The sequence below is a fragment of the Plasmodium berghei genome (genome assembly GCF_900002375.2).
Source record: "Plasmodium berghei ANKA genome assembly, chromosome: 12".
In the NCBI taxonomy this organism is placed as follows: Eukaryota; Apicomplexa; class Aconoidasida; order Haemosporida; family Plasmodiidae; genus Plasmodium; species Plasmodium berghei.
The window spans coordinates 419,111-441,023 of record NC_036170.2 but is presented as its reverse complement, the minus strand read 5'-3'; the positions used below and the strand labels follow the sequence as shown (position 1 = coordinate 441,023).

General features: G+C 22.1%; 5 protein-coding genes across 5 annotated transcripts; 3 read left to right on the top strand and 2 right to left on the bottom strand.

Annotated features, from left to right (window-relative positions):
* Positions 1–519: 519 nt before the first annotated feature.
* PBANKA_1211800 (conserved Plasmodium protein, unknown function) lies at positions 520–4,131 on the top strand (the record flags this gene model as incomplete). The annotated part of the gene is made up of 11 exons (XM_034566172.1): positions 520–1,378; positions 1,535–1,635; positions 1,744–1,818; positions 1,952–2,059; positions 2,141–2,323; positions 2,445–2,513; positions 2,705–2,766; positions 2,891–3,113; positions 3,258–3,738; positions 3,855–3,968; positions 4,070–4,131. The coding sequence occupies 11 exons, from the start codon at positions 520–522 to the stop codon at positions 4,129–4,131; spliced, it is 2,337 nt and encodes a 778-aa protein (XP_034422796.1).
* A 1,127-nt stretch (positions 4,132–5,258) lies between these two features.
* On the top strand, positions 5,259–7,058 carry PBANKA_1211700 (conserved Plasmodium protein, unknown function; the record flags this gene model as incomplete). Its single annotated transcript, XM_034566171.1, has 1 exon — positions 5,259–7,058. One exon carries the CDS (start codon positions 5,259–5,261, stop codon positions 7,056–7,058), a length of 1,800 nt encoding a protein of 599 aa, XP_034422795.1.
* An 809-nt stretch (positions 7,059–7,867) lies between these two features.
* Positions 7,868–10,351, bottom strand: PBANKA_1211600 (conserved Plasmodium protein, unknown function; the record flags this gene model as incomplete). The annotated part of the gene is made up of 1 exon (XM_034566170.1): positions 7,868–10,351. One exon carries the CDS (start codon positions 10,349–10,351, stop codon positions 7,868–7,870), a length of 2,484 nt encoding a protein of 827 aa, XP_034422794.1.
* Positions 10,352–14,090: 3,739 nt separating this feature from the next.
* PBANKA_1211500 (U3 small nucleolar RNA-associated protein 13, putative) lies at positions 14,091–17,847 on the top strand (the record flags this gene model as incomplete). Its single annotated transcript, XM_034566169.1, has 2 exons — positions 14,091–16,241; positions 16,420–17,847. The coding sequence occupies 2 exons, from the start codon at positions 14,091–14,093 to the stop codon at positions 17,845–17,847; spliced, it is 3,579 nt and encodes a 1,192-aa protein (XP_034422793.1).
* A 955-nt stretch (positions 17,848–18,802) lies between these two features.
* PBANKA_1211400 (zinc finger protein, putative) lies at positions 18,803–20,957 on the bottom strand (the record flags this gene model as incomplete). The annotated part of the gene is made up of 4 exons (XM_034566168.1): positions 18,803–20,226; positions 20,447–20,541; positions 20,673–20,739; positions 20,879–20,957. 4 exons carry the CDS (start codon positions 20,955–20,957, stop codon positions 18,803–18,805), a joined length of 1,665 nt encoding a protein of 554 aa, XP_034422792.1.
* Positions 20,958–21,913: the final 956 nt, after the last annotated feature.

Sequence of the window (21,913 nt, the reverse complement as noted above, 5' to 3'; positions counted from 1 at the left end):
TACATTCTATATGTTTTTATTCTCTTATATATTCAAACTATAATACATTTTTGTGAAAGAATTACTTAAATGCCACACATGAATAGCATTGAGATGTCATTTTTTATTTTACCTTTAAATCTTCCCTTTTTATGTTTTTTTAATATAGCGTTGTTAATTTGTGTACCTGTAGACAATAAAATAAAAACTAATGACTATTAAAATGGGAAATTTTATAATTTTACAAATATCAAAAATTTTTAATTTATTACAATTTACACTATAAAAAAAATATAAGCTAAAGTTGTTTATATTAAAATATTTTGAAAACTAACCTATGAAAAAGGCAGCATAAGCCTGAACACATAATTATAATGTTAAGAAAATTCAAGAACATAACACATAATTAATATAAGGCTATTCTATTTAATCCATTTTAATCTATTTATTTTAAGGGATATATTTATTCATTAGAGGGACTAAACATATTAATTATATATTTATGCGCATTATAGCACACATAAATGATAATTATTCGAAATGAACAAAGAGAACACAGAAAAATTAATAAAAATTATAAATTTGTTAGACAAATTATGTGAATATAATGAAGGGGAAACTGATGGTTGCAAAAAATCGAAGTCCTTTGCCTCAAATGAAATATCAAAAACATTTAATAGCTTAGAATATAATAAATCACTATTTCCAATCAGTTGTGAACAAAATTCTTTAGTTTCAAAGACTAATAAAATAATTAATGAAATAAAAATATCAAAAACTTTGTTTTTCTCTAATAAATCACACTCAAATGAAAAAAATAAATTATCCTATAAAAAAAGTATAAACAGTTATAAAGATGATAATAATAATGTCGATACAGATATCATTGATAGGGAAACATCTGAAATAGGAAATAATTCTATAAAAAAATCAAAAAGTTATAAGGAATATATAGAAAATGAAAACACATCTATAAATATAAAATACAATAACGATCTACATAACAAACCCAGTTATGATTCAAATTTTAATAGTATTAGAAAAAAAAAAATAATAGATATGAAGAATAATTATTTTTTAAGAGATAATAGTAATTGTGATAAAATTTTTTCAATTTATTCATCTTATGATTGTATGTTTCCCATTTTTAAATGTCATACATATAATTTTATGTCTAAAAAAAAAACATTAAATGTGCTAAAAGTTAATTTAAGTGATTCGGAATTGATAGCATTAAATAATTCTAATGAAAACAAAAAAAAAATTCTGAAAATGATTAAACACAAAAAAGAAATAATAAACTATACAGATAAAATATTAAATGAAGATTCTTTAGAAAATTCAGAACATATTGTTCACTTGAGAAAGTATAATCATAGTTCCTTTGAAATTGGCCAAGGTAGACACAATAAATAAATAAATAAATATATATATATATATATATATATATATATATATATATGTAAAATAATAAAAAAAATGATACAATATAAGAATCCCAAAAAATATATATATGTTTGACTAAAATATATTTTATCTTATGCTTATTTTTTAGATAGCGAGATCGATCAAAAACGCACACATCAAATGTTAGAAAATATTATACATAAGTTGAATACCAATATAAATGGTATAATAAACATATATAAAAACAAGGTAAGTTTCAGTTTTCATACGGCACATGACCCCATTATATATATATATTTGTGTGTGTAAAAATAAGGCAGAGCATTCATTTAGTTATTTCTGTTTTTTTTGATACAGATAAATAAGCTGAATCGATCCAATGTTAATTTAAGCCGCAAACTCGAAGATGCTGTTGAACATAACGATGATCAAGTAACAAATAGACCACTGTATATGATAGATAAATCTTGAATCCTTGATTAATTTCCATAAATATAGTAAACAATAGTATATATATGTAGCTACTTATTTATTTTATTTTTTTTTGAATACTTTATTTTGTAAGATTCAAGAAATTAGAGATCTAAATAAAATAATAACCACAATGAAAGGAGAAAAAATTGAAATGAATAAAATTATCGAAGGGTATGAATTCGATATGAATAAATCAAAGGTTTGAGCAATGGAAAGAAAAAATATATATAAATTATTTATCTCTATTTTTCATACTATAATATTCGATTTTTTTTTCCAGAAATTAATAAAAGAGGAAGAAAACAATGAAAAACAGAAAAATATATTGGAAAGAGAAATTAAAAATTTGAAAAAAGAATTGAATATTGTGAACTCGTTAAATGATAAAATAAAGGATGAACAACTACTTTTGCAAGAGAAGATTCAAGAAAAAAATAAAAAAAATAATACCAAGAAACATAAAGTAGGAAATTTTCCATAAATATGATAAATTTTATTAATTATATTTTTATTTTGTAGGATGTCTCCAAAATTTTACATCAATATAAGTAATAATTATATATTTTTTCATATTCTTTCATTAGATAAAAACAAGCAATGCTTCTGTTGTAGAAAAAAATGAGATACCCCTACCAATAGAACTAAAAGACAAGGTTTGCAAATCTTATTTAACTTTACAAATATTTCACATATATATTCCAGTTATTTTAATATTACAAATATATAAAATGCAAAAACACATGTATAATATGTTTTATAAGCATGATGTGTTATGTTTATTATATTTAAGATAAATACATAATATTAATAATAAAATATTCTGTCCCCTTTTTTTATGCCATAGAAAGTTCAAAATGAAAAAAAAAATACAATTCAGTTAAAAATAAAAAAGGATATAATTGATAGGTAGAAAATGAAAATTATGAAAGGTGTATAGCGCATGCGAGTTAATGCATATATATTTATTCGTTCCTTCTATTGTTGTAGTTATTATTGTGATGTTTGTCTTTATTTTATTAACACTATATAGATACCGAAGTGATACAATTTTAGACAACTATTTGAGGATAAAAAATAAATTACTAGAAAGTAACGAAAAATGTTACTTTTTATCAAAAACGAACTTTGAATTATTTAAAGGATTAAAAAAAAAAAAAAAAAAAATAGATTCATTAAAAAAGAAAGTTTCATATCTCAAGCATTTTGCAATGGAAATGAAAAAAGTAGAGATCCCATATTTACATCTGGAGAAGGTATAATTTTTAAATACAAAAACTTTATCCTTGTGAGCTTTTATATACATTAATATAGATTTTGTGTGTGTCCATAAATCGGTGTTATATTTTATATACTCATATATCATATATATATTTTTATGTTTTTTAAAAATAAAAAAGGAGGAGCCTATTAGTAGTATCATAAAATCGAGGGTTGATTATCTTTCTCCATCTAAATACGAGCCCAATGTAAAAATATCCAGAAAAAGAAAATCATTAGTGCAATTATATAATACAAATCAATACATTGAAGTGGATAATAATCGAGACAAAAATTTTGAAGGGTTAAAAAAACGTTTAAAAAATTTAAATAATGAAAATAATTTATTAAAAAATAAATATGAAATGGTATATAAAAAATATATTGGATTATTAAAGAAATTAAGAGAAAATAAAGAATTTACATTTATAGAAGAAAAAAAGATAAAAAAGACGAAAGAACTATTTCCTAAGCCTGATGTAATTCATTATTTTTATTTGAAGCAAAAAAACACCGATATTAGAAAAAAATATTCCCAAGATAATAAAATAGAAAACTGTATAAAAGTAGAGGCTGTAGATAAAACTAAAAATAACACTCTTCAATATAGAAATTATAAAGGTATTGCACATATTCAAAACACAGAAAAACAATAAAAGTAATATTCTGTAAAATAGTCACACAACTATACATTTTTTTTTACTTTCTTTTTATATTAATATTTCTATCCTATCAAGATGGTGAAAATTACAGTGATGTGGAATTTTACATCTCAAATGAATTTTTAAAGAGAATTGACGTAAAGGATATATTAAATATAAGATACATTTACTCCTATGGGAATATAGCCAGTAATTACATTTAATTCCCTCTAATATTTTTATGTGTATGTATAATAAGAAATCGACGTTTTATTTGATTATTTTACTATTTTGTTGTTTTACCATTTTAGGGAGAACGACTACATTTAGCGAAAAGGGATGTGCATCAAACTATTACAACTGCGTATGGTAAATTGGAAGCAAACCCCTTTTAAAAACAAATAAAATTAAAATAGAGACAATTATTTCGGCTTTGTATGTAGGATAATTATATCAGGATACCTAATTCACAACCCCGTAATATACATAAATATATTTTTTAATTTTAGTAGTAATTAAACTATGTAACTCCAAAAAGTGATTTGTGAGATTTTAAAGTATATTCAATTACCTTTTTTATCATATTCGTATAAAATAAAAATATGTGGTAAATAAATATAAGCACATATCAGTTTACGTAATTTTTGTTTCTTTCTTAAATAAACATACAATTTTTTTTTGCGCATTATGCTCAGAGTTTTTATTTATTAAAACATAATTTTCCTATAAAATGGAAAATATAAACGTAAGTAATGTATAATACTATATCGAATGTGATGATATGTGTAAAAATTCTCAATTAATGTCTTTCCCCAAAATTATATATACGTTTTATAATATATATATATATATATATAGCATATTATATATTTTTTTAATAGTTTATTATGTCATTGCTAATTGGCATTTCACATATTTTTATGAATGAGCCTAAACGATCGTGCGTTATTAATATTTATTATATTTTTTTTTAATTTTCCAAACACATTAAAATTGTATATAGGTTTTGTGGGGGAGATAAAGAAACTTGGTATTAGTTAAAAATTAGTATAAGATATTATATAAAGATTTTTTCAGAGATACAATTATTTCATTTTATGCGAGATGAATATATTTTTTATAAAAACAAAATTATATTGATTTTTTTTTCGTTGACAAATATATGCACTTAATACACATTATTTATTTTATTTATTTTTTTTCTTGAGATACTTTCCTTGAGGAAGTTTTAACTTATGAAGTTTTAAATCGATTATATGTTTTTAGTGAATAATATTTATATTAATAAAGTATAGAGGTATATATACGGTATGGATGCTCTAATCTGTATATACAATATGTATCCATGAAAAATAAATGAATAAATAAGAAATAAAGCAAGAAAGGAATAATATATATATGTTAAATATATTGTGTGTATACATATGCGATTGTGTGAACTAGTGGGGTTGTAGTAAAATATAAATATATTAAAGGAATAAAAAAAGTTAAAAAGAAAAAATGAAGATAAAAGCTAGCAAATTTGTTTATTTACAAAAAATAGTGTTTTTGCTGTTTTTTGTTTTAAATCATGAATTATTCGTTAATGGAACATACGAAACGAAAGGTTACCCTTTAATACACCTTTCGAATAACAACGAAAACATTGGATCTGCCAATAATTTGGTTAAAAACAATTTAATAAATTTGCTATCATTATATGAGAATGTAAAAATTGAAGGTAACGAAATGGCTATTGATAATATAGCAAAACTAGAAGACGAAACAAAAGCTGAAAGTATAATAAAAGGAAAAATTCAACATATTAATAAGCATGTGAATAATATATATATGATTAAGTATTCAGGTTTTATAAATTTATATGAAATAATACATGGTCATAATATATATTTTTTATTACATTTTTTAACAAAAAATGTGAATGGCGGGTTAGTTATAATATTACCTGAAAACTTATATATTGATAGAGATGAATATTTTAAGATAAATAATATAGACCCTAAGAAGTTTGAGAATGTTACAAATGACGTATTAGAGAAAAGAATTTTATTTGCTCAAAAATTATTATTAAATTTAAAATTAAATCAAGCTATTTATTTTGTTGTAAATAATAAAGAAGTAGAAAATATTTATAAAAACTATAAAAGTAAATTTTCAATATTTGATTTAACAAGAAATATTAATGTTGCCCCTATTTCAAATGCTATGAATATTAAAAAACTTAATGCAAAAAGTTTATATTATTTTTTAAGTAATGATATTATAAATATAAATACAATATTTAATCAAAAACAAAGCGATGAACTATTTCTACTTGCAAAAAAAAAGACAATTGTAATAACCCTAGATTATAATGTCTTTAACATTATCACTGATTTTGCATCACACACTAGTTCAAAAAATTCAGGGATTATATTAATGAATGAATTAATATCTTTATTTACCCAAGTATACAAAAAAGAAGACATAAATTATAATATTTTGTTTTTTTTTAGTAATTATTATTATGGTATAGAGAATTTTATAGATTCTTTAAACCAAGTGTTTAAAGAAAATATTGAATTCGTTATTTGTTTAGATGATTTCAACGAATCAAATGTTTTTCTTCACCAAGTCGAACAAGCACAAAAACAAAATGGTATATCACGATTTTACGATATTTTAAAAAAAAAAATTCAAAGTAATTTTAAAACAAAATTAAAAGTTAAAACAAGCAAAATTAAAATTAATAATAAGCATTTGCCAAATATTCATGAATATTTTGTATTGAAAAATCTTAATAGTTTTACTTTAAGTTCAAAAAATAATAATTATACTTTTCTTGAAAAAAACCCATTATTAGAGAGCAAATTAAAAACAAATAATGTCAGAAAGCATGTTAAGGCATTATTCGAAGCTCTTTATACATATATAAAACCTAACATGCTGTCAAGTGAAACTGAAAATGAAATAGAGCATGATACAACAACATATACAAATAATATCAAAAATAATGAAGAATTTAACATTGTTGATCAAAATCTTAATAAGTACAATAAATTTTTTCTATATAAAGATGATATAGTAAAACTATTGAATTATATTAAAACATTGATAAATCCTCAAGATACGAAGACTAATTATTTAATAACAGATTTTAAAATTCCAATTGATAAGACGTTAAAATATACTTATCAAACACATTCTAAAATTACATTTTACATGGTCATATCCTACTTATTCCATTATATTCATTTCATTATTGTTGGCATTTTAACATATATTCTGTATATTTTTATTAAATACCAAAATTCTAAATAAAATTGCTAATAATAAATAAACGGGCATCATGATGTTTATGTACTTATAAATCGTTTTTCACTTCGTCATTTTTTTTTGGAATTTTTAAACCTATATAAATATTTTAAAAAACTTTTACAATTTTAAGGCTAAGGCATTTGTCTCTATGACCCTATTAGTTATTTACAATAATGATTACCACGATTAATATGAGTACATACACGCCAAAACATATATATGTAAAAAATTGTAACGCAGCTTATCGCCTTTCTACAGATTGGGAGTCATAAAAACAAAAATTATCCGACTGCCCACATAAAAAAATATATTTATAAAATGATCACACATAAATGATAGCGTTAACTATATAATATTAAATCAAATAAGTTATCATACTAAATATATTTAGCAATGTTTCTAAATAGAAAATCATAAATTAATGACAAGTAGAATTTTTTTATTCAAAAAATATTAATAACAAAAAAAAAGTTTAACACAATCGAAATGCAAGTTAAATATGCATAAAAAAAAATTATTTTAAAAAATAAAATACCGCCTTAAATCATCAAATGATCTATAAATTTCGTTGGATAAAGAAATACATTAAAAATATAATTTAACTAGAGACAATCTGTATTTTCTTTAAAAATAAAACGATAAATACAGACACAAAACTTAATATATGTATAATACATTTATATGTGGACATTATGTAACTCCAACCTATATAATATCATTTAAAAAAAATCGAAAAGGAGTTTCCAATCGTATTGGATTTCATTTTAAATTTTGTTAAAAAATATAAAATGTAATGTATATATATTCCTTTTTCATTGGCTTTTTTGTGAACATAAGCTTTCAAAGTTCATGGATGATAATCCGTCGACACTAACAATATTAGAAAAATTAGAATTTATTGAACATGTTTGCACTAAATTGTCATTGTTTATAGTTAACAATTTTTCTTTTGTGTGTTTTAATTCATTCCTTGGTCGATGTGCTCTTTCTTCCCTTTTGCTTGTATTTACATGTCTCAGACAAATTAATTTTTTTCGTAATGTTTTATAACTTATATTAAAATTAAGATAATTATATTTTTCATGTTTAGTTGAATCATTTTCATTATTATTATTTTTTTTTTTTCCATATTGTGAATGTTTTAATTTTTGATTATCTCTATTTAAATTCATATTGTTATTATTATTATTACTTAGTACCATGCTTGGCGTACTATTATAATTATTATTAGCATTAGTATTATTGGTAATATAATTATTTAATAATCTTTTGGAATTGTATAAAAAATTGTATCTTAAATTCATATTTACTATACTATTTCTTAAAGTGCCATATTTTTTTGAAATATTTATTATTTCAAAGTCATCATAACATTTTTCTACTGTATCATAAGAACAAAAAAAATGTTTTATTCCGTATGCTACCCTAAAACATTTTATATTCACATTTTTTAAATTAATATTAACATGTTTTATTTTATTAGCACCACTGTTTCTAGAGTTTCTGGGTGCTCTGGTTCTTTTAGGGGCCTTTACTTCTTTTTCTTCGTTTTCTCCACAGGCTTCTTTGGTTATAGCATTTTCATTAACTACTTGTAGTTGCTTTTCAGAACCCGTTTCAACTATATTTGTATTTTTAACGGGACCCGTAGGGTCTTCGTTGATAATAGGATTAGCGTTACTTGTGTTTTCATTAATTTGAATTTCCTTTTTTGTGCCGATAGAACCTGCTAAATGGGTGTTATCACCTGAAGCTGCTTCTTCTTTAATATTTTGAACCGAATCCTTTGAATCAATTAAAGTAGTACTTTGTTCAATACATTCCTTTTTTAATGGAATTTCATTATTAGGCACTGATAGATTTTTAGATCGTCTTTTTCGAGTTCTTTTAATAATTATTTGGCCATCCCAATTAATATCATTTGAATTTTTATTATAAGAATTTGCCCTTGATCTGGAATTGTTTGAATTTCCAATAAGTTCATTTTTCGTTTTATCGTAATAAAATGATTTTAAATAATTTTTGATGTTCATTAATACTTCTTCTTCACCCTTTAATGTGTAAAAGAATTTATAATATTTTTTGAAATATTTGATTTTAAATATATTAAAATTAATATATTTACAAATCGTGTATCGACCTCTTCTAATTAATTTAAACATATTTAAAGCACAATAAATATTCAAGGTGGTTACAATATATTGCTTAACATTTTCATAATACTTTTCATATTTTTCTTTTACAAAATCAAGTATTTCCGATACAGTTACACCTTGATTTAATATATCATTTTTGTCTTCCAATCTTTTAATTATTTCTTGTTTAGAATTATTATAATTTATATGCCCAAAAGCCACCACATTTTTCTCAACATCACTATTCTCTATGCTATTTTCATTGTTATCAATACTATTTTTTCTATGGTTATTCGAAACATTATTGATGTAGATTTGGGAATTATCAGACCCAGAAGTTTCAGGAAGTTCACTATTTATATTATTTTTATTATCATTACAATCTTCATTAATATTTTTACTTTTAGGCATATAATTATTGCAATTTAAATTTTGAGTTATTTTATTACCATTTTCTCCAATCGAATTAATAATAACATTTTCATTTTGAAAGATTTGATTATTATCATTCTTTTTATTAGCTATATCATTTAGTGAATAAATATTATTATCATTTATATTAATTTTTAGCAATGCAAACATTGCTATTTTAATAATTTCAAATATAATGTGTTTTTTCATATTCTTTAAAAAAATATATTTTTCTTGTTGATCATTTATTAATCGAAATTTTACAGTTGAACCCATATATTTCCAGGTAGTATTGGTATTATAAGATAAATATTCACATATTCTATCAATTTTTATGTTATTATTCCTTAAAGGTATATTTGTATTTAATAAATTAAAATTCTTTCTTTTTCTACCTCTTCTTTTCGGAGGTTGATCATTAATTGTTTTTTCTGATATGAAAAAATTATTATTAATTAAATATTCATTGCTTCTATTTTGTTCTAAATCATTTTGCTCAAATGTAATACTTTCTTTTTGTCTTCTTCTAATATATTGGGTTTTATCATCTTCTAACTTCATTGAATTCAATTTTGTAGCTAAAACACTGTGAGGTTTCCTCCCTCGTTTCTTTCCTCTCCTTCGCCTCCTTGGGTTGTTTATTGCATCTTCATAATATTCAAAATCATAATTTCTTGGCTTTCTATTTTTTCTCAAATTATGGTGGCATATTTTGTTTTCTTCATTATTTAATTCATCTATGCTGCTCATTGTATTTTTTTTCTTTCTACATATACATATATATATGCATATGCTGACTTATTTTTTTAAAGACACCTAGATAACTTATATAACTTCATAAAAAGCTAATAATACACAGAAATGAATGCATAAATATATAAGCATTATAATTTGTATATACACAGATGAAGACATAAGATAATATGAATTTATTAACTTGAAATGATATTACGAAAAAAAATTAATACAAATACAAATTTGAATGATATTATATCATCTAAATAAAAAGTGTTAAATTAGGTTTGTACGATGTTTTCCAATATACATATGCATATACACACTGGTGTTTATGTATAAATGAGGAAGCATTAAATGAACATAATTATTTAAATGTTAATTAAAAGATATTATTTTTACTCATTTATTTACAATGTATAAATATTATATAGCGACGTGGAATAAGAAATATTTAAAGGCAATTGCATCCAGTTATTGTTGCTAAAGAGATATGTCTTTATTCAACAGTAATAAATACAATAGTGATAACAATAAAATGTAGTATTTTATAGTTCGATAGTTGTATATGCATGTTATAAACGTGTATATATATATATGTGTGTGCATACGTAGAGTCAATACACATAATAGTTATTATATTTTCCATAAACAATACTTCTGTACATAATATATATATATTTACATAAATCAATAAAATATAAATCTCACTATTAATAAATTATGTAAATTTTGATTGTCAATCGAAACTAAAATTTGAAAAAATCCGCTAAATTGAACAAATAATTTCCCATACAAAAAAAATAATTAACATAAACACTTCAAACATTATGCCATTTAAAATGGACAAAAATAAAATCTATCAAAAAAAATTGCACCAAAAATTTACATTGTAAATATTCTAAAACAAAATAACAATAATATATTATGTATTATATATTTGTTAAATATATTGTTTTAAGGTAATAATACTTAAACAAATATATATAATATTACAATATATAAATATATATATGTATAATTCGAGCGTGTAAATTTATTAATGCATATTTTATATATTTAATTAGTTCTATTCACAATATTGTTAAATTAGGAATGGGTAATTGTTTTTTGTTATATATGCATAAAGCGAAAAATGACTTTATATTATAAGTATATAACTTTTATCATCAACTGTATATAATTTTTACGATGATATTTACCCCTTTTTTATTTATTTCTTCAAATATAAGTTCGCTGTTTTTTGAATTGTCTAAACAGTTTTATAATGTTATCAAAATGGTAAAAAAATTATTCTGAATTTTCTTTTAATTATAATATATCATACATAGATTCCCCCCACAATTTATATATATATAATTATGTACTCATATTTTATTCCATATGAAACATTTTTTATATGCAGATGCTACAGTAAATGAACCAATGATAATGCATATGTATATATACGTAATTTCCAATCAATATATTTCCACAATTGTTATATTAAAATGCATTACAAAAATCATTATTTTAATTTATTGAAATATAATATTTGTTTGAGCAAAAAATAAAAGAATGAAATTTAATAATAATATTTAATAGTGATAATATATTCGCTTTTTTAGTATAACAAAGCATTTTCGCGCTTAATTGGTATACAAATATTTGAATTATATGTATTATTTTACAATTATTTTTGTGCTTTTAAGGTAATAATATATACTTTTTATTTCACGTTATGGTATACATAGCATATTATTATATGTATTAATTGTATGATTTTATGTAAATATTTTAATAAAGTTAAAATAGTAATAAATAATACATGCAAGTAAATATTTTAATTAAAGTATTATTTTATTAAAAACCTATGAGTATAAAATAAAAGAATAACATAAAAATAATTAGTGCATTTTATTATTTAAAGAGGGGTGAATAAAATATATGTATCTCTGTGGAGCCTATAATTTTTTTACAAAACAATAAAACCTTTAATATTATGGCTAAAAGGAAATTTTTATTTAGCACATTATTATTATTGAAAAAAATAAAATAGCATGAACACTATTTTTCTTTAATGATAGGATGAAAGCTGTGAAATTAATGTCACATTATCATATTGTGTAAACTTAATTCATTTTACACATTATGAATCGCCATGTAAATATATATAATATTATCCACGTATGTATAAAATGCACTATTTGTATTAAATGTTATCGCTTTGCTAGTATAGCTTCATTTTTTGTTTATAATAAAATATTTAAAATTATAATAATCTCAAAGCATGGGGCGATTCGCTAAATTTATAAATTAAGATGATTGGCATAATATGCCATGTGCCACACAATGTGCATAATCTTTATGGGTATAAATATTTTCTATATTTATTACTCATAATTGTGATATATATTATGTTCATATTTCAAATGCATACAAAAATATTTGTTTATATTAACTCATATAATAAATCGATAGCGATTTAAAAATAAACTATGTTATGAAAAGCATATGTAAAAATATCATTCTTATTTATCATATAATCATTACTTATTTATGCATACACATTTTAAATAATATAAATGCATCATATTTAAATTTTATTGAATGGTTAAAGGCCCTTTTATAGCCTATGCATATGCGCAATGCGGCTGCACAAATATTATGTATAAACAACTGTAATGTATGAACATATTTATTTTATTTTTCAATATACTATTCATTTAAATATTTATTTATGCATTGTTTCAATATGTTTTTTGGATTGTCCACTTTTAAATTTAATCCTCAGTTTTGAAACCCTTTTTAATAATAATGTAAAGAATGATAAATATATTGAAAATGCAAATGCTTACCCTTATATGCATAAAGATAAAATTGTTGACTTAAAAAAATATAAAAAAATATTGCTTGTAAGAAACAACTATATTTTAATTAGTCTTTCTTATAAATAGTGAGGAAATAAATAATATAGGTCTATAATTATGTTATAATTATTAAACAGATTCCACAATTCGAAAAAAAAGTAAATATATATTAAAAGATTGAATCAAATTTTAATTTTTTTTACCTCAAATGTTATTATTTTAAAAAATAATTCATTTGTATGCATATATATAAAGAGAAAATTCCATTCTAAATTATTTTTAATACAACAAAAAAAAATTTCCATCGACGTGAATTTTTTTAAAATAAATTTGTTGAGTATACTATATATTGGGAGCATTAAAAATTTTAGCATAGGGATAATTTATATATTTTTGTCAATTTGTTTTATTCTCGGGTTATTATTTCTTCGTTTTGTGTCCGCGTTTTTTTTTATTTATACTATTGAAAAAATATATTATATATTTATATATATTCAGTTAGTATACAATTTAATAGCTTTCGAAATATCAGATTAATTTTATGGGGGCCAAAAGGGAAAAATAAAAATAAAAACAAAAGATATACATAAAAATATTACGAGAATAAATGCATATAATATTTTTATTTTCTTGCATATTCTTTAAATGGCTGAATAAATCAAACAATAATTAAGCGTTGGTTGATAAATTTGGTCTATAGCCTTTTAAAAATAGTCTCTACATATTTATATGGAAAAATATATTTATCGTTCTATACTTGCATTAAAAGCATAAATGTAGCATTTCATTGACAATAATTTTATGTTACAACGTTTTTTTTATTCTATTTATTTATTTTTAATATTTTTTATTACTTTCCCCCCTCATTTCCTTCTTTATCATCCTTATGTTTTGAACTACCCACGATGTCGGTAATTTCTAGTTTGGAAATCGATAGGAAGCATTCTGACTTTTACGATGGTGATAACAATGTATATTATTCAAAGGAATATGAATTATTTTTAAGTTTGTGTAACAATAATATTTATTGTTTCAAAGTTAATGATCAAAAAAATGCAAAATCTCAAAGTTTATATAACGTTATGTATCCAACTCTCGTTTTGGAATCATGCATAGATATTGACGACATAAAAGAAGATTATTATAAAAAATATTCAAACAAAAATTGTATATCCTTATTTAATTCTATAGGGCATTTTTATTATTCTGATAAAAATGTTTTTTTATCAACAGATGATAACAATATTCATCATTATATTTTAGTTCCTAATAATTTAAAAAAAGGAAATAATGAGAATGAAAATGATGAAACGGATGTAAATGATGAGAGTACAGAGAAAAATATTTATTTATATGATTATGAAAATGGTGAAGATGAAAAATTATATAGTTATAGTTACAACTGGATATATCTAAAGCAAAAAAAAATATGGAAAACAAATAATATTAACATATCATGTTTTAGCTATAATAATATAAAATATAAAAAATTAATTGTGGGATATATTAATGGTCTGATTAACGTATATAATTTAAACACATATAAATTATCATTATCTTATAAAATCCATAACAGTAGAATTACTAATTTAAAAATGTACAAAAATTTTATTATTAGCGCAGATACAACAAAAAATATTTTTATTTATGATATAGACAAGAAAGAAAAAATTATATCATGTGAAGACCATATGAGTGGAATAGTGGATTTTCTTTTTTTGGCAATTAAAAGTAGAAACGATCAAATAAAGATTGAATCACAAAATATGGACGAAGAAAATATAGGGAAAGAGTATGAAGAAGCAAACATTGAGGGGAACGATGGAGAGGCAAATAATGAAGAAGAAGAAAAGGATGAGAATGAGAATGAGGAGGGATCAGAAAAAGATGAGAGTGAGAATGAGGAAGAAGCAGAAAAAGATGAGGGAGAAGAAGAAACATTGATAGGATTTATTAGTATAGGTAATGATAAAATTATGAACGTATGGAATTTAAGCGCCTTAAATTTGGAAAGTGAAGAAAATTTCGACAGACTTAAAAATGAGCAGAATAACATCAATGCTAGTAATAATAAAAAGAGAAAGAATAAAAAAAGTAGTAATGTAATTACACAAAGTCCAATTAAACAAATTTATCTAGCAAATGATATAAATAATGCTATAATTATACCTTCGAATATTTTTAAAAATAAAAAAAGTAAACTAAGTATAGAAGATGAAAATATAAAATGGTTAATACTTACCCATAACAATTGTGGGGATTTAATTTTTTATAATCCATTAAAAGGAAATATAATATATAAATTTAAAGAAAATAAATATCTAATTAATGAAAGTAATATAATTAAACTTGCTTTATTAAAACACAAGTTATATATATTTAGAGAAGACAGTTCGATATTAATTTATGATATAAGAAGCTTTAAATTAATAAAAATATATGCATGTAAATTGGAAGGAATTTTTGAAATGATATTTTTTAATTCAAACCCTAAGCCTATAATTAGTGGCGAACATAGTAAAAGTAGTGATGAAGATGAGGGTTCAATACATTTAAAATATGGTACAGAAACATTCGAATCAGAGAATAGAATGAAAAATAAATGCGCAATTTTAATAGGAGATAACATTATAAGAATATTAAATTTTGAGGATAATTTAATTTCACAAAAATTGCTAATTGGACATGAAGATGTTGTATCATGCATTAAAATAAGCGAAAGAAACCTTCTTTTATTTAGTGGATCTAATGATAAAAATATATTTGTATGGAATTTAAAAAATAATAATTGCTTATATATATTAAAAGACAATTTATATACTATTAATGCTATTGATGTTAATTTGAAAAAATTTCCAAAAATATTACTAGTTAGTGTTTGTGAAGATAGTAGTTTAAAACTCTGGAACTTTTCATTTAATTTAGATAATTTAAAAGATAATAAAAAAAAAAGAAAAATCGATCAAATTTATGATAATGAGGTTATTAAAAGCAATTTTACTATATACCCTCATAAGGCTATGATAAATGACATAACAATATCACAAAATTCGAAGGTAAGGAAATATGAGGGAATACTCCTCATTCTTAAAAAGTTATCTTTCTGTTTGATGTTATGTTTTTTTATTTTTCTGTGCACATGTATATATACACCTGAATGAGTATATCATTTTAAACGATAATATTTGCATATATATATACATATTTGAATTATTTACTTCCCTTTTTGTGCAGATGATTGCTACTTGCAGCAAAGATAAGACAATAAAATTATTCGAGGCGAATACTCTAAAATTGATATCATCTTTAGAAGGACATACAAAATCAGTTCAAAATATATGCTTTTCTAAAACAAGCAATCTTTTGTATAGTAGTACATATGAAAGTATAAGAATATGGGATATTAACACATACCAGTGCCTAAAAAATATTCAAAGTCTTGATTTTAATATTACAAAAATGCTAATATTAAATGACAATTGTATGATTAATGGATACAGTAATGGGAATATAAGTATTATAAATATAAAAAATAGTGAAAAAGTATCAACTATTAATTATCATAATGATAAAATATTTTGTCTACAGAGTTACAATAATAATAATGAAATTGTTTCTTCTTCTATTAATGGAGATTTAATTTTTTTTAAAAATGTAAGCGAAAAAAAAGTTAGTGAAAATATTTATGAGAGAAAACAAAATATATATTATGAAAATTGTTTAGAAAATTTAATAAAAGAAAATAAGATTAATGAATCGCTACTTATTTGTTTAAAGTTAAATAAAAAGTTTAAGTTTAAAACAATCATAGAGAATTATTTAAATTCTTATACATTTAATATATTAAATATATTAAAACAATTTGAATATGAATATGGTATAAGAAGAATAATGGAGAGAACTAAAAATCACCCCAATTCAATACCTATTAAAAAGGAAACAAGCTATTATAAAGATGAAGAAATGTCCAATAAATTATTAAATGCAAATGATCAAAAAACTAATATATCTATAGATAACTCCAACATCGGTTTAATAAATACAAATATCGAAGAAAATAAATTAAAGAGCTTATATTATGACGATTCTAAAATTACTAATATTCAAAATCATTTAGAAAATGCTGATATATTAGAAAAATACATTTATACAAAATTGTCAGAATTGGAATCTTATAAATCGGATAAGTTAGTAAATAATGAAAATAGGGTTACAAAAGAAAACCACGCAATGTTTAAAGATCCCGATCAAAGAAAAATTAGTGAATCGCTTTTTTCAAAACAAGGAAAAGAAGACGATGAAAAAAATAATAATGAAGAAGATAAAAATAATGATGAAAATTTTGTTATGTTTTTAAAAAAAATGAAAACCACAAGTGAGCATTCTTACTTTTTGTACCTTAACAAATTAATGGATTTTATTTCTTTTTTTGTTATGAATCATAGATTTGCATATATAGCTAACTTTCTTCTAAATAGCTTAATTAAATATATCAGTTATTCTGATATATGCAAGATTAACAATTACCAGCGTTTTTTTGATATTTACAACAGTTACATACCAAGACATAAAAATAGATATTTAAAGGATTTACAAAAATCGAAATGCTTTGAGTTAATAAATATAAATTACTACAAAGGGGATATTAAAATGATGAATTAATTTAGAATTAAAAGTTTACGATTTTAGAGATTAAGGAAGGAAATGTTACAAAAAATGGATAAAGCCCATGGATTCACACGAATAAAAAGTTAAATTGGAATATCCATATATACATAACTACAAATAATTTCTATGAAATATATTAATTTCGAAATCTAGAATGGAACATAATTTACCTTCAATGTCTTTAGTTGATACTAAATGTTATGCTTATTCATCCTAGTGTAAAGGAATATGATGTGCATCAATAATGCTTTTTGTAAAACATTTAATTTTTTTTTAATTTGACATTTTTCACATATTTTTGTTTTATAATATTTTGTGTAATAAAATTTTTTTAAGCAAAATCTACTGGCACATATATATTGTAAACTATATGAATACAATAAAATTTGTATTAAATTGTGATAATCTAAATTATACTATGAAATGTTCATTTCTAGTATTTATTTATTTTTTGGTGTATTTATAAAAAAAAATAATGCTAAAACTATTTTCGCACATTTACAACAGTATATCCCTAACGAAAAAGGAGTTGCTCATATATATGATATATATAAGCATACACATCATAAATGCCTTAATTGTATAGTATTAAAAGATAAAAAAATAACGAATTTAAAACATAAAATACAGAAAATATAATCATTAAAACATATAATTGTTTTTCATAAAATGTGGCATATATATTAGGTTAAAATACATTTAAAAAGTATGCCCTTTAAGCATACAATAATTGACACCAAAAAGGTTATAACTAAAATTATTATATAAAATAAATATGTACATTCATACTTTGAAAAAACAAATAAAATGATAAATACAATGCTCATAATCATTTATTAATAATATACTAAACATAGTTGGTAAAAATATAGCATTTCTTAATTATTTATTCTTATCTAGCATTTGAAAATTTTATTATTATTTTTGCAATTTTTATAAAATTATGCATTTATTTGAATAAATTATTGAAAATTTTACGTGATAAATTGATGAAAGTAGTGGTTATCAAAAAGGAAAGTTTAAAAAAACCCTTAGTTGTAAGAAAACTCATATATCCAAGTGAGAACATTATAGGCATTCCAATACAGCACGAAACATATAATAGAGTTAGAGATTTATCTAATTCATCTTTAAGGTTTTTAATTGTATTAATAAAACAGTTTTTATTACAAAGAAATATATCTTTATTATCCACATAAATGCTACTTAAATTAATATTATCAAATTGAAACAATTCTTTTATTATTATTAGTGTATCTTTACTATTTTTTTCGTTAAAATTGTATGTTTTTCTTAATGGTAATATATCTAAATATTCTTCAGCACTTGGCTCTTCATTACTGCTATCTTCTGAAGAGCAATTTGAAATATCTTTTTCTATGTGTCTATCTTTTTCGCGCATATAATATTCTCCACAGAGATATTTTTTTTCCCCTATCCGTTCTACATCACTATAATCCCTAATAAAATTAGTATTGTCTATATAATTATGATCATCATCATTAAAACAGTTAATATCAGCGAATCGTCGAATTCCAATTGAATCACCAAAATTGCTTACTATCTCAATGTTAGATTCATCAATACCGTTTGCTATATTCGATTCTAAATCTGCATGATTTCGCAAGAATGTGGTTAGAGAAAAATTGTTAGCATTATTATTAAGGGGTGTGTGAGCATTCCCATTGCATGTAAATTTTGTATTTGGTATATTTGACTCCCCTTCATGTAAATTCGGTGAATTATTATTTGCATTTGTATTATTTTCTACACCAACTATTTTATGTTCAACATTATTATTATTGTCACAATTATTTGTGTGATTGCTATTGTTAGTTCTATAATATATATTATGGTTACAAACACTCAAAGGAATATTTCTGTTTATTGGGATAGATATATTATTTTTATCATTAACAGAAAATAAATGGTGATCTAAATTATATTGAAGTTTTTTAAAAATTTGAATTTTTCTCGATATATAATTATTACTATGTATATTTTTATTTATACAGTAATTATAATTAAAAAAATTAAAATTTGTATTTAATAATAAATTATAATAATACGAATAATATGTATATGGAAATCTTATATTAAGTTCATATTTCTCTTTTAATGATAATACAAAAACTATATTTTTATAATGAAACAGATTAGAACAACTTGAACAATTTATTAATCTATGTTCACACTCTTCTTCATGCATTTCTATTTTACCTTTTTCATCAAAATATTCACATCCTAATATATAATTTTTACATTTTTTGTATTTGCACACACTAAAGTGTTTTTTTTGATTTTTTATTCTTATTTCTTCATTGCATAAAGGGCATTTTATTCTTAACTGCTCATATTCTTTTTTTAATTTTCCTGATAAGAAATTTATTGAAAGAAAATAAAAATGTGTGGTGGAGAGAATCGAAGTATAAATGGGCATTTAAGTCTTAAGGAATGATAATTATGTATCAATAAAGGCGATGTCCATTTATTTGGTTGTGTATATAATGAAATGATGCCTAGAAAGAAAACATATATATTCCCCCACCCCTTATTTATATATTTTAATTGGTATGCAATTCTATTGCTTTACCTGATATCTTTTTCAATTCATCATATTTAATTATTTTTTTGCATATAGGACAAATTCTTCTATGAAGCAGAGAATAATACATACATTTGTAACAGCTATAAATAGGATGGTAAACAAAAGAATGAATATATAGATTTATTTTGCAGAAGTGTAAAACATATAATATCCAGATATGTATACATATATAAACATAGCATTTATGGGCGTATATATATGGGGATCTAACCATATGTGATTGCACGAAGTTGTTACAGGGGTATCGAATAAATCTAAGCACACAGAGCAGATAAAGTCTGTAAAATAATAAAAATAACGAAATTCAATTATGTTAAGCCAATTAAGTGTATATAGTATGCAATATAGTTTTAAGCATGTGTATGTTTGGTATTACAACATATTTATAGTATCCATTCGATTTTTTTGTTATTTTACTTTCATATATATTTTTGGGATCTAAGCAATTATTTAGTTGAAAGGATGAGCAAATGTGAAAAAGTGGAAGCACGTTCATGCTCATTTTATTATATATTATTGTATGTTATTGTTATTTTATTTCGAAAAATTTATATTACCGTATATTTTTATAATTTATTATAAAACAAAAAATGGCACAATTAAAATTGTACAGAGAAAATTATATTTTCCATAAAGCGCCATATAATAAAATATATTATTATACACATAATGGAAATAGCTGTTTGAGGGAATTCCCTTATTAATAATATTTTGTAATTATAAAACACGTATTGTTTCCTTTATAATTAAGGTATTCCCATACTCTTATACTCATATATGGTCAGATTATAGATATAATGTAAAAAAATTTTAAATAAACGAATGAGTAGACAGTAGGAAAAAATACCCCAAAGTGGTGGTGGGGAAATTTATTCTTTTTATTTTTTTAATAAAATGAGATATTTAATTCTTAAGCATGCTTTTTTATTTTATAAATACCAATCTACATAAAAAATAATGCATATAAACCATATATATATGTATGAATATATGTATTATACACATAAGTTTGTATTTCTATTTGAACTGACAAAAAAATAAAAATAATTAGCTATTCCAAAAAGTGTATTAATTTTAATAGTATTATATTTCTTAAAGATTTGGATAATTATAAATATACATTTTTTGTTCGAAAAAATTGACAACAAATTTTAAGCCTCATTTATGGATGTATTATTATTTTTTTTATGAATTAATATATATTAAAAATATATACCAGGACATATATATATATATATATATGTATATGAGTGTATTTTTATATGCATAATAAAAATTGGTTTGTACGCTACAAAAAAAATTGATGCATAATTCCTTAATTATGCTTAATATATTATAATGCATTTTATATAAATTTTACCATATATTAAAGAGTCAAAAAAATTACCATACGGTAATTTTCTTCTTTGTATATTTTGTGTAAAAGTATTCGCATGATATTTCCTTTTTATA